The sequence below is a fragment of the Grammomys surdaster genome, unplaced genomic scaffold (genome assembly GCF_004785775.1).
Source record: "Grammomys surdaster isolate TR1022 unplaced genomic scaffold, NIH_TR_1.0 126546, whole genome shotgun sequence".
Lineage (NCBI taxonomy): Eukaryota > Metazoa > Chordata > Mammalia > Rodentia > Muridae > Grammomys > Grammomys surdaster.
Genome location: NW_021621338.1, coordinates 9,483,927 through 9,498,272, shown reverse-complemented (window position 1 = coordinate 9,498,272; position 14,346 = coordinate 9,483,927). Strand labels below are relative to the sequence as shown.

At 36.9% G+C, this 14,346-nt stretch overlaps 1 protein-coding gene across 1 annotated transcript in view; it reads left to right on the top strand.

Annotated features, from left to right (window-relative positions):
• Positions 1–14,346, top strand: part of Znf385d (zinc finger protein 385D) — a 315,456-nt gene that overhangs the window by 61,125 nt on the left and 239,985 nt on the right. Inside the window, exon 2 of the mRNA XM_028760641.1 lies at positions 11,707–11,849. Coding sequence (XP_028616474.1) covers positions 11,707–11,849 — 143 coding nt within the window. The remainder of the gene's footprint in view (positions 1–11,706; positions 11,850–14,346) is intronic.

The window sequence follows — 14,346 nt, the reverse complement described above, 5'->3', positions numbered from 1 at the left end:
TGCAAGTTAAAGAAAGCCAAGTCACACTTTGCTTTGTTCTGGTTTTGATTTGGAGACAGGATTCTGTGATGTAGCCCAGGCTGGCCTAGAACTCACAGCCTTCTTTCCTCAGTTTTCTGATGGGATTTCTGGAGAATAAAAACATGCCCAGCTAATGTCAAGCTCTTGATTGGCTACTTTTTAACTTTAAACTGTAGAAGTACTACTGTTGTCAGGAAAGCTTTCTGTGCCTTTGGGATATTTTCATACTGTTTGCAGACTGTTTGAGGAACATTCTATCTAAGTTATGTAACTCACCTGACTATGATATTTGGTTACCATTAAACTACTTTAAAACATCTTTTACTTCCCTTTAGTCTCTCTTTCTTCCATTAAAATATTATTTTTCTGTTTATAATATTTTCTATGCCAATGACTTTATAATAGCTATATATTAAAGACAATGGAGAGTTCAGTTTTTTTAGTAAAAGACAACTTAAGAGTATTAATGAAATTAAATATAATCTTAATTTTTTTCTAGGCTTCCACAATAGTTATGTCTGTTTTATTCATTTGTGTATTCATTCCTTAAGTCTGCAGTATTTACTTACCTTCCTATCATGTTCAAAGCACTCTATTAGGTGACGATATTACGGACACTCCCCTTCAAAAGACAGAACCAAATAACTCTACTATTAAACAAAGGATGAGAATATTGAGAAAAATATTGATTGGTGGAGGGAATAGTTGTGTTAATAAAATACATCCATTTATTCCATGCCATTTTCCTAATATAATTTGAATTTAAAAGAAAGTAAAAATTATTACTATAAGGTTGCATTTAATCAGTTAAGCATTTCTCCATAATGATCCACATACGAATCTTAGGATTTAGATATTAAACTCCTTTTGATATTTAATATTTGACAATATTTATTAATGTTATTAATTATAATATTAATATTTGATACTTAATATTCTCCATGAGACTCTCATAGGAATCTTAGGATTCTGATATTATATTCCTTTTAAATATTTAATTTTTGTTTACTGTGTATGTTATGTGTCTGTGTGTATGTAGATCACAAAATGGTAGAGGAATATACCTGGAGTCAGCCGTTAACAAGTACAAACCCATGTACATGCACACACATGCATATACAGATATATACATATATACAAGCACATACATTCAAATACACATAAACATACATACATACACACATGTACATAAACACACATGTGTACATATATATACGTATATACATGTACATATACATACAAACACACATATGTATGCATGTGTGTGCATGTACATGGGTTTGTACTTGCTAAAGCATGCAGATGAAGAAGCCTAGCGGCTGACCCCAGGTGTATTCCTCTACCATTTTTTGATCTTTTTAAGACTATTTTATTTTGAGACAGTAGGCATCACTGAAACTGGAGCTTTGCCATTCTGACAAGATCATCTGGTAAACTAGTCCCCAAGATCTACTCTCTTATATCTGTAGCATGCCAGTGGTCTTTATACTTTTACATGAGTGCTGGGATCTAAACTCAGCTCCATATGTTTGCATAACAAGTAGTTTCCCCACTGACCCATCCATCTCCTTGGATCATACTATGTATCTTGCTTTAGCGAAGGAGAAAATAATTAGTCTCCATTCCTTAGTGCAGGACTATACTGGAATCTGTTGTTTTCTGGTGGTAAACTAGCCCTTAGTTACTTAAAATATTCTGAGAAAGTTAGAAAGGAGCAAAGTTGACTATGGTATCAGATGGGTTAAAGACACCTAAGTGTTTCAGATGAACCTTCGAAGAAAGAGAAATGTGGAAAACGTGAGGTGAAAAAGTATTTACTTAATCTTTCTAAGAAAAGAAAATGACGAGAATGGATGGGTAAGACAAGGTTATAATGACATCGCTAACTTACAAAATGCTCTCAGACCTCAGAACATATAATGGCTTTTGAAAAGTCTATACAGGACAGATTGGAATCACTGAGGAAAATACAGCACTAATTTTCAGAAGGCATGTTTCCTGCAGAATTTCTCTCCTCTCTCAGCAGGCATCCTTGCTCAAAGCAATTTGACTCACTTCATTTTGTTCTTCTTTGGGGATTAATGTCCTTGCAAAAGTACAAAATAATCTTTTCAATTTAAACCAAAGAATCCTATAAATTTGAAAGAGCTCACATTAATTCTCTGAGACTTACCAAAGCCCCTCTACTTTCCTTTTAGGGTTAGGAGTTATTTGGTTTTCCGTGGAGCTTTTGGGCTTACAGAGATTTAGTTCACTTCACAAAATTCCACTATCTTAGACATATTCATAAGGAAGTAGGATTTTCAGGGGGCTCTGCATTCTGAGATGCTCCATTACACTTGAATCACGAGGGAATTTTAGAAAATGTGTGCCTGGACTTCTGAAGCAAGCCTAGGAATAGAACTCTCTTGTTTACTTAGGAGCAAGTGCTTATTTCCATTAATCCACATAAAAACCAGGTGCCCCGCTCAGTCCCCTGTGAGATCCTAACAAAGCAGTTGTAGAATACCTTGTCAGATACTTTGCAGATACTTGTGAGGACAAACTCAGCAAGAATTCACTTTCTGCTTGCAAAGCTTACAGATTGCTTTTGTGTATTCTCTAACTTGATGGATCATCTTATTTTTCTTCGATATTATATTTCTTTCATTTACTGTACATCTCAATCACAGCCTGCTCCTCCTATTCTCCAAGTACCACCCTTACAAATACCCCTGCCAATTTCCCTCACTTTGTCTCCTCAGAAGGGGAGGACCCCATTTGGTATCACCCACCTTGGACATCTAGTCCCAGCAGGACTAGGCACAACATCTCCCACTGAGGCCCAACCAGGCTTTTTAGAACGGGATAAGGGGAATCAATGGCAGGGAACGGTGACTGAGACATCACCCACTCTACTTGTTAGGGGCCCCATATGAAGATCAAGCTATATATTTGCTAAACATGTGTAGGGTGTTAAGTCCATACCCTGCATGTTCTCTGGTTGGTGGCTCAGTCTCTGGGAGCCCCCATGAGCACAGGTTTGTTGACTCTGTAGGTCTTCTTGTGGTGACCTTGACCCCTTCCAGTTTGCTCCATTCTATCCCCCATCTTCCACAAAGTTCCCTGACCTCTGCTTGATGGTTGGCTGTCAGTCTCTGCTTCTGTATCTATCCACTGCTGGATGAAGCCTCTCAGGAGACAGTTATACTAGGTTCCTCTCTATAGGCATAGCAGAGTATCATTAATAGTGTCAGGACTTGGCTCTCTAACATGATATGGGTCTGACATTAAGATAGTGGTTGGCTGGTTACTCCTTCAGTCTCTGGTCCATCTTTATCCCTGCATATCTTATAGGTAAGACAATCTTGGGTTTGGTGGCATAATCTACCAAGCCCAAGTGTTATCCAAGTGTGTGTGTGTGTGTGTATGTGTGTGTGTTATAACATGTTTAATTGTGTCTGTTTGTATGTGTCTATGTATATGAGTACCAAAGCCTTCAGAGTCCACAGGGAATATTGAATCAACTGTAGCTAGAGTTACAGAAGTCTGTAAGATGGCTAACATGACTGCTAGGAACAGAACTTGCTTGGGTCTTTTGTAAGAACAAATGTATTTTATGACCATGTCATCTGTTTTGATCCTGCTTGTATAATTTTTGAATGTATACGGCTGGACATAGATAACTGATTCATAGAATTTGGCATTGATGAATTCTATAAAGTAGACTTCTTAGTTTGAAAGGAAATACTCATTATAAAGGACCCAAGAACTAGAAAGAGACTGGTATCATGGATTTCTGTCCTTGACTTCTGAAACCAATGGAGAGATATCAACCATCTTATGTGAACATACATAGCTTAGCGTGAATTATCTACTGCATACATTGAGTCTTAATACTACAGATCTTCACTGTCTATAATTAAATAGCCAAGCCATTAAAAACTAACAAAATTGTAAAAACAAAAATTATGTATTTGTGTATACATATACATGTATAAACATATAGATTAAATGATAGATAGATAGATAGATAGATAGAGAATTGATAATTTTTTGTTTTCCATATTATCATTATTTTAAATTTGGACTGTTTTAATGATTCAATTATATATGGTTCACAATATGCCAGGATCAGTACTAAAAACACACTCATTTAGCTTGTTAAGAATAATTTTTTCAAGAAATTTACTTCTAGTTAGTCTTACAGCAAAAGTAAAATTTCAAAGGGAATTTCTTTAACATCTAATATTAGCTAATTCTGGCCTCTCTGAGCTGAGGTAATACATGAAAATAAATTTTACAATTTCAAATGTGTATTCATCCTATGCCAGTCACGGGGACTCTACATTTTGGTCTCCAATTCAATGTAGTGTGAGAGTGTATTGAACCCAGTTAGAAAAATCTATGTTTTCTCTTTAACCTTGACATTGTTCTTAGACTTCTGGTTAGTGTTTGGCTTTTCTGAACTAAAGAGTTTCTCCAAAAGCTATCTCAGCCTTTGATGTTAATGTTTATCTCTGCTGACATGACTCATGGCCAAGCTGGCTTATATTGTCTCCTCTTCATCTGTGTTATCTTTAACCCCTCTGTTCCCCTGCTCTGTGTTATGATATATTTTATTCTGCCATAATACAGATATTTTATATGATGCACGTTGTTTTTTTGTTTGTTTGTTTGTTTGTTTGGTTGGTTGGTTTTTTTTTTTGTGTGTGTGTGTGTGTGAGGATTTTCTTCTCCCTGACGTTCTCAGAAATAATTCTCTCCTCTGAATTTAGAAACCCCACACCAGCTTTCTCTTGGCTATTTGAATGTAAAAGTACAGGTACTTTCCCCTAGAAACATTTTCTGCTGCCACAAATTCCCATTTCAAATTTATGGGAATCAGAAGTTGGTAGATTTTTGAGAGAGAATGAGGCATAATATCATCAAAAAAATATGGCCTTTAGAAGCAGACATCTCTGTTTTTTAACTCTTCTTAGCTGAAGCACTTAAGAAAGCTGTTTATCTTGATTAAAAAGACCTCATTAGCCCTATGTTTATCTGTATATTTACCTGTAAGTTGACAGTAAGGATGTCCTTATTGTTAAATCAGTAAGATATGAAAAACTACAAAATAGCACTTTGTATCTCTTTCCCTCAAAGTAAATCACTTTTGCAATTCTACAATTACCCAAATTCTGTTAGTAGCTGATTTTACATTTGTTTGTGACTAAATTCTGTAGAATTAGAAGAAAATATAATGATAAGCTGATTTTTAAAAAGACAAAACCTGCCAGAAGAAACATTAAGACCAAGACTAAACAGAGCACATATCAGCACCATTAGAAATGTTCTAAAAGGAATGAAATCAGTGTTTCTTTTGGCTATTATAATGTTCTCAAAAATGTTCCCCAAACCATGGAAACTAGAACTTACAGTTCCCAAACAATAAAAGCTCATGGGCACTATCTCATATGTAGGCCCTTCAAGACAGCAAGAATGCTCTTTTTGCTGTTTTTAGTGCATCTCCTTTAATCTGAGTGTTGTGATAGTGATGAGGACTTACAATGTCACCAATGCCAGTAATGGAACTTCTAAAGAGTTATAGTCCTGATCATCATACTAGAAGATCAGATTTAAATGTTTTAAAAAATGGAATCACTGAACAAAAGCATTTGAATTAGCTGAGTAATCCAGGAGACAACATTGGCAGATGTAAACATATCTTCCATTGGCTCGTCTGTACTGTGTAGAGGCGAAGTAATGGACATAACTATACATATTAACACAAGCATTAAAAATATACCTTTGGATAGAGAAAGGATGTGGTAGTTAGAATAAGAATGAACCCATAGGCTCATAGGTTTGAATGGTTGGTCATTAGGGACTGACACTCCTTGACAGGTATTAGGAGGTATTGCCTTTTTAGAGAAGGTATGACCTTATTCAAGGAAGCGTGTTACTGGAAGTGGACTTTGAGGTTTCAAATGCTCAAGCTAGTGTTTCATACCATTATGACAGTAGACTATACCTTGGACCTGTAAGCAAGCCCCGATTATGTTTTTCTTTGTAAGAGTTACAGTGGTCATGGTGTATCTTCACAGTAAAAGAACACTGACTAAGACACATGGTATCTAGTCAGACCCAATGCATTTATAGGCTGTAAAATATTGGAGTATAGACTGTAGCAAAGGAAGGAAACACATGAAATGCTTCTTGAATAATCCAGTGATTGGCAAGAAATTGTCACTACATATTCTTTAGCTTGATGTGATTTTGCAAATCTTAATTGATTTGAGGTTTGTATCTGTATGTTTTCTGCTGCCTTCCTCTAAGAAAAGGAAAAATCAGAATCAAGCTAATGGCATATGCATATAATTCCAGTACTTAGGAGGGTGAGATAAAACGATCTTGAATGGATGGGTAGCTTGAGCTACACAAAGACTTCTAGAACATCCTGGGCTATAGTGGGACACTATGTTTATCAAGCAAAACAGGCAATCTCTGAATAAATGTAGATACAATGTAGATGTTAGACTTTCAGCCCTGATGATGCTGGCCCCAGATAAATAATCTGTAATGTAGCAACATGTGGCTAATGAATATTTGTATATAGATATGGTTGAGAAGGTGAATTTTTCACTTAATTTAAATTAAAGATAGCCTCGCATGGCTAATGATTGCCACAAATCTCTCATTTCTTTTTCTACTTCCATTTAATGTTATCATATCTTAATTATCATATAGATCCCAAGGTTTTACAATATGCTATAGTGATCTTGTCTCCAATAGACATCGAAAAATCCTAAAATTAATGGTTTTGTGATAGACTGCCTCTGTCTAACCCATACTGGTCTCAGATTATCTCTTGTCCTAATTCAGTCTTCCAAGTGTAAGGATAAAAGGTTGTACAGCATACTTGGCTCTACAAATGTCAAATTCTAATAGAAATGTGTGAAAATAGATGTAAATACTATGTGAGATGTATCAAATTATATTAGTATCAAATAGCTCCTTACACTCTAACGTTCTCAGTATTTTCTATTTTGCATAATTTTAAGTGGGTTAGCAATTTAATCATAGCTTTGTTGAAATATATATTTATTCTTTGACTTTATATTATTTATCAACATTTTAAAATTGGACAGGCTTTGACACTTCAATACATGTATACAGATAAGTATAATAATATTTACTCAGAAACATTTATCATTTCTCTGTGGAAAATTTCAAACTCCTTCTAGCTTTTTTAATTTTATAAATTTTAAAAAAATTATTCTTAAGTTTTTATTATTTACATATATTATATTCTGACTGCAGTTTTCTTACCTGCATTCCTCTCATCACCCCTTACCTCCCCTCTCCTATAGATAGACTCTTCCTCTGTCTCCCACCCACTTCCACTCCCAGGGATAGCAAATAAACATTGCACGACAAATTACAATAAGCCTAGTAAGACTAGGCATAATCCTTCATATCAAGGCTGGATGAGTTGATTCAGTAGAAAGAAAAAGGTTTCAAGCTCAAGCAAAAGCATCAGAGACCTCTCACTCCCACACTTAAGTGTCCCATAAGAACATCAAGCTATATGACCATAACAGTTATGCAATTGACCTAGCTCAGACCTATATAGGGTTCCTTGATTGTCACTTCAGTTTCTGTGAGTCCCTATGATCCCTGTGGCTCATAGTTCATTTTGTGGGTAATGTTCTTATGGTGTCATTAACTCCTCTGGTTCCTAGAATTCTTTTTCCCCATCTTCTGTAGGGTTCTCCTAGCTTTGCCTATATTTGGCTATGAATCTTTCCATCTTTTCATGTCAGTTGCCTCTCTCATGACAATTAGTATAGGCACCTATTAATAAGTATAGCAGAATATCAATAGAAATTAATTCATTTCTTCTTTTTCTTTTTCTTCTTCTTCTTCTTCTTCTTCTTCTTCTTCTTCTTCTTCTTCTTCTCCTTCTCTGCTTCTTCTTCTTCTTCTTCTCCTTTCCCTTCTTCTTCCTCCTCCTTCTCCTCCTCCTCCTCTTCCACTTCTTTGTCAATTGTAGTTTATTCTATCCTTGGTCTCTGAGCTGTCCAACCTATGGTTCCTGGCTATTAAGGCAGTGTCTGGCATGGGCTCCCTCTTTTGGTATGAGCCTCAAGTTAGACCATTCATTCGTTGGCTCTTACAAACTGTATGTCAAAGGCTTTGTGGCTGGTTGTTGTCCCAGCCACAATCACTGTGATTGGAACATTCCCTGGATACATAATATGGGAGGTTTCTCTTTCCCATACTAGGAGACTTCACTAAGCTCACTCTTGTAGACTGAAGAAAGTTTCTACTGCACTAGGTTTCTATATTGACTCCCCCCAGCCCAACCACTACCAAAAACAGTTGCTGCTCAATTCCAGTTGTCTCTCCCATTACTCTTCTCCTTTTTCTGCCCCTGCCTGGACCCTTCTGTTCTAACCCCCACCCACCTACAGTCCATCTGAAAAAAATCTCTTCTATTTTCTCTTTTTCCTTCTAGCTTTTTTTTTGAAATATACACTATATAGTTGTTGTCTGTACTTACCTAACTATGAAATAGAAGTCTGAAATTTATCTATCCCATCTAAGTAAATGTGCTGCATATATATATATATATATATATATATATATATATATATATAATCACTGTAAGCAAATGCTTGTGTTCCATTTAATACATATGTAGAATATACATGTGAGGGTATACATATGTGTGTATATATGTTCATGTAGTTACTATAGAGGAGTTTGACTATAGATATTATAAAATATATTTTCCCTTCAGGCAATCAGAAACTTACACTATTTTCTATGAATGAATACATACCTTCTTGATTTTCAGTTCTAAGCTACATACTAAGATGAATTTGACAAGCTCTAATCATTCTAAAATTCAAGTATCAACTGAGATTATAAAAAATAAGATAAATAATTAAGATTGAGATGAAAGTTAAAGCAGATTAATGTTAAACTGTTAGAGTATCAAGCAAGTACAGAAGTCTTAGGATTAACTACACTTTTCTCTCCAAAGACAGTGCTCCATTCTTTAGCAATTTTCAAAAATGTTAATATGTGAAGTAAGTTTTTATTGTGAGCATTCTTCCAGGAAAGTTAACATTACAAAAGGAAAGATTTTGAAGATACACTCAAAACTATCTTGACAACAGCTGTCAGAAAGCCTGGACAGCTGTTAGAGTTTATTGTATTCATTAAAAACTGTCTGCTTCAGTGGGTTAGGTTCTGAGCTAGGACCTTCATGTAAAGAAGCTCCAGCTGATAACCACTGGCTCAGAACTCCAAGGCTTCACTGTTGGTTTTTTTCCTGAATAAGTCATTAAAACAAACTCTAAATTTATCCTACTCCTGCTTTTCAAAGGGGAAAGTTCATCTTAGATTCTCAGTCTGTACTAATGAAGAACTAGCTATTGTTTTTAAATTCACAAAGTTAATTCTCTTGTGAACATGGAGGTGTTTTCTGAACAGATCTATGTTGTGTTAAATAGCAAGCGAAATTGAGATGACTTGGCAAATCACAGCTACAGAATCAACAGAGCTTGCAAATTTATTGATATGCAGTGAGTTCTGATATTGTGGAGACATATAGGTATGCCCATCAATATGACACAATTACAGCAGCAAGAAACATGATCTGAAGCAATTCCTAATTCCTACTTCGTAAAGACTCTGTTGTTTTCTTCCTTAAGAATATTAATATGCCCTAAAGTGTAGCTTTCTATAAGCAAAACATTATTGATGAAGACTATAAATAAAATGAGCCCTTGACATCACAGGATTTACCAAGCCCCACTTTCATAGTGAATGGAACATAATCTACAGTTCTATGTTCCTGAAGGTCTGTGGTCCTGTAGGTTTCTTTCTTTATACTGGGAAAGAGACAATAAATCTGCACCATTTTACTAGCATTTCAAACTTTTGTAACTCTTATAGATTCTTTTTTTTGTTTTGTAAAGGAAATTCCATTAGGTAGAGGTTCCTGAACTCTATGTACAGATATAAAACAAATACATACCTGGGTAGGGGATGGGTACATTTACATTACCAATTAGCATATTCTTCATTCCTTGTACCACACACTATTCTAGATAAAAAGCGATATATTCGATAACGTCTTCTGAATCTTGAACCGGAGGAAGACTTAAAATATGTAACTGCAGAATGCAGTCTGATGTTAAGTTCTTGTGATTATGAGTATGGAAATCTTCTTTGAAATCAATTTAAATGCCTAGAGAAGTTTTAACTTGCTATTATATTTTAACACAGATTAATATTAATCTTTATTTATTTGAGGACTTTTAAGAACAAACATAGTACTATAAATAGTAGAACTATATTAATATCTTCCATGAGTGAAATTTAAAAAAAAATTGAGACTCAATATTAGTTGTAGACTTTTTAAATCTGACTTTAACCAAAACTTTTATCTTACCTTCTTGTTTTCTGAAGAGATGTCAACCAAAACTTTATTAGAGTTATTAAAGTTTTTATTAAAGGGAAACTTTTAGTAATACAAAATTTATGACAGGCTTATCTCTGAAATTTTATGGACTCTTTAGAAAAGGTTATCCACCCACACTCAATATACTATCAGGAGGATAATAAAATGAGTTTATGGTATGCTTTGGTGCATGGGACTTTGGGTCTGCTCTCAAATTGAAATGGTATGAAAGTAAATGGTACACCATGCCCTTGCCTACTGTCTTCTGTCTCTTAGAATTTTCTGAGTGCCAGGAAAATACCTTACTGGGTTTTGTTTTCCTAAAGCTTCTTGGCTTCTTACCAGCAGGTTTTTACAGTCTGTTGCTTGCCTCTTAGATTAGAAGAATGCTGGCATATTTTAACAGTTTCCTAGGATTCAAACAGTCTTTAATTAACAGAAAATTGATGTTTTGGAATATTATCAAAATATGGGAGACAGAACACCAAGGCTATGCTTCCGTCCATGCTGCTTCTAAATGCACTTAGTGTGAAAACAGGGACCAGATCTGTGTGGTCCGTGTAACCAGCTGCCTGCCCACTGGTGTGCAGAGGGGGATCTGTGTTGGTGTAATACTCTCATTGCCTGCTCATTGGCGCTGGTCTAAATTCCTCCCACTCATGGAAGGTGGAGACACTCAGTTGTTGAATTGTCAGAGCTCCAGGACGCTGAACAGCTCAGTGAAGGTTTGCTGGCTTTTTAAATCTTCTTACTGCCAGGGCATTGAGGTACCACTGCTGGTTCAGTTTCTTTTCAGTGCCAGATTCATGTCATTATTCTGTCTGTTTTCCGTTGGTGAAAAGAGCAGTACTGGACAATAACCCTCAGACTTGCAGCATGTTCTGAGCAGGTTAGTTTTCAGAGAGGAACGGGAGGGCAGTAAGAGAGTTTATTAGCAGTTTTCCCTTGGAATCCAGAGAGCTTGGTTAGAGGTGAATGGCTGGCTGTTCCAGGAAAAACAAAAGCAAATGGTGGAGTGTGAAATAGTGAGTGACTCTTACATAATCATATAGTTACAATCTCAGGGAAAGGAGCTGCTCACTTACCTCTGGCTGCCCGACTGGCTAAATTCTGGCTGATGTGAGGAGATTCTGTGTCTTGTTTTCTTTTTTTCCAGTGAAGCAGAAGGTTGTTTTCCCTTAAAAGATCATGATATTTTCTGTTTCGTGCCTGGTGTCCCTGATCATCCCCTTTTGCTTTTGTCTCTACAGGTGGCACATGCCAGAGTCCTGCCCTCCCAGCCCTGATCCGTCCGCCAGCCCCTCCTCTGCAGCCATCATTGGATATTAAGCCTTTTCTTCCCTTTCCTCTCGACACTGCGGCAGCAGTCAACCTATTTCCCAACTTTAATGCGGTGAGTGCCAAATCTAAAGTTTCACCTGTCTGTGATGAATGATAAGGCATAAAGCATTAGGGGGTGGAGTGTGAGAGTCAGTTACTGCTTCTGTCTTGAAAGATTGTTTATCCCACATGTTTCTGTGTGTCACGGTGAAGTTGAGTGTCCAACTATAAAAATAATGTCCAAGGAGCCAGGCACCTGGTGTAGAGAGTGGTGAAAGAGAATTCATTGATTGATTACCAGTTAATGTCATCTGTGAGAATTTTTTAAAAATTTTTTTTGGAACTTGACCAATTGAAATTGAACTGATTTATTATGAAGTATAAAACTTGAAGTTCAATGTGGCTTTCTTACATGTGAGTCTTTCAAAATGCTTCAAATCTATGATTCTTTCCTATTGCAATAATTAGAACCATGAAAGTAGACAGAACTGAAGATGGAGTTCCCAAATCATTCATTTTCCATCTCTCTCTAACTTCTGTTCAATGAAGTGGTTGTGTGTGTGTGTGTGTGTGTGTGTGTGTGTGTGTGTGTGTAATAGCTGGGATGTCACAATGAAGAGACCACTGCTGTAGTGGGGTCAGCAGTGCCTCATATTTGACCTAGTACCTTGTTCAGAGGTTAAGCTCTTTGTGTGTAGCAGCTCTAAGGTTGGGTAGGACAGTAGGACTAGTTTGTATATTGTAAAATTATACCATTTCTAGAGCCTTCACTCAACTGCTAACTTTGGAGATCTCCCTTTCCTGTAAAATCAGAGACCTAGTTTCCTCTAAGCTCAGGGACCCCTACCTCTGAAGTCTATAAAACCAAGAAATTTTTTTTGTTCTGTTTGTTGCTGTTGGATCTCCTAGCCAGACTTCTCATCTGTAGGGTTCTAGGTCTTGTGTCCACTCTGCCTCAGGGCTCAGTCACTAGAGAGGCAGGATACGGGAATTTTACCAAGCTGTCGCCTCAGTGTAAGTAGGGAATCCTCAGGACACCACTCAGGGGCGTGACGCGCTGGCCCAGGCAGTCTGGTTCTCAGGCTTTTGGACACCCAGGCACCTCTGGAAGCTGAAAAGGTGAGGGGACCTGCAGGCTGGATGTAGCCCAGGAGGGTTGGGGGAGAAGGAGAGTTCCTACTGGGAGAGTCCTTGGATTGGCTTGGCTTGGGCTTGGTGGAGGCCATGGCTGAAAGCACAGAGAGGCCTTCTCTGGGAGATTAGATGGAGGCTCTATAGGTGAAGGAATTCTACACAGCTCCCCATGGTGGATCCCAATGAGAAGAGGCTGTTCACGGTTTTAAGCCACAAATCTATGGAGGGCTGTGGCTAGTGACAGGGGCCTGGTGCCCGGGAACAGGTAAACAACCTACTGTCCTTTCAAGGTCTCCAGGGTTTCTAGCCTTAGTTCAATCGGGGACCAAGATGCCTTTTACGACCCCACACTATCTATGAATGATAAATGTTTATAAATCTGAAAGAATACAAAAATAAATATCAGTCTGATAAATCCAAATGTAATGCACTTAACTTATGGAGCTCTTTCCGTAGCTGAATCCCAGTAGGACTGGAGTAGTTACCTGCCTCCACCTGCCACCCCTTTTATTCCAAGTTACAGCTGACTCAGGTCAAATGTTTTCTAATTACTTTTTTTTTTGTACTGTGTCAGAAGCCTTCACATTGCAAGTTCAATTATTTTGTTTCTATTTTCATAGAATGCCTTTAAGTTGGCATTCATGATATCTATCATAATTCTTTTGTGTGTGCTTGTGTGCCATGAGATATTCTTATGATCAAAATTGAAGTGAACTTGTAACAGTTGGAAACCGATGAGTGACTTTTTTCTGAACATCACTTGCTTCAGTTTCTTTCAGTTGCTACAGTACAGAGCAGGGCTTATTATAGGATGTATCAACAACACCAAAGAAAAGAAGATTAAGATGAGAAGTCACTTAGTGCCTAGTGCGCTCAATAATACTGTTTTCTCATTACAACTTACCCAGAGATAAACTTAAGAAAAAGTTTAATAATCTTTACACAATTAAAGCCATTCAGGAGAATAATGGAGATCTAGGAAGGCTTATTTCCTTAATAATGTTTTATCACAGGGACTTTGTGCATGATAATATATGGATGCCAATAATATGAGGAGACAAAGACATATCCAATGAGCACTTTGTATTTAGTTGGGGAAGAGGAATTTTCCGTAACAATCTTATTTTTAAATGGATAGTGTAAGCTAGCCATGGTAGTGTATGCTTGTAATCTCAGCTCTTGGGAGGCTAAGGCAGTAATATCTCAAGTTCAAGGTCAGTCTGGTCTCATACTGAGAGACTTTTTATAAAAGGGGGGTCAGTTATTGCACCAGAAGACAGGTAATATAGAAATGAGACTGAGTCATGGTTGATGGGAGTGCTTCACCCTAAGAGATTAACTTTATCACGGCTTTAAGACTCAGGGAACACTGTAGAAAAGGAGTCATAGATAATAAATGAGCTAGAAGATGCACACGTATGTTACAAAATATGTCT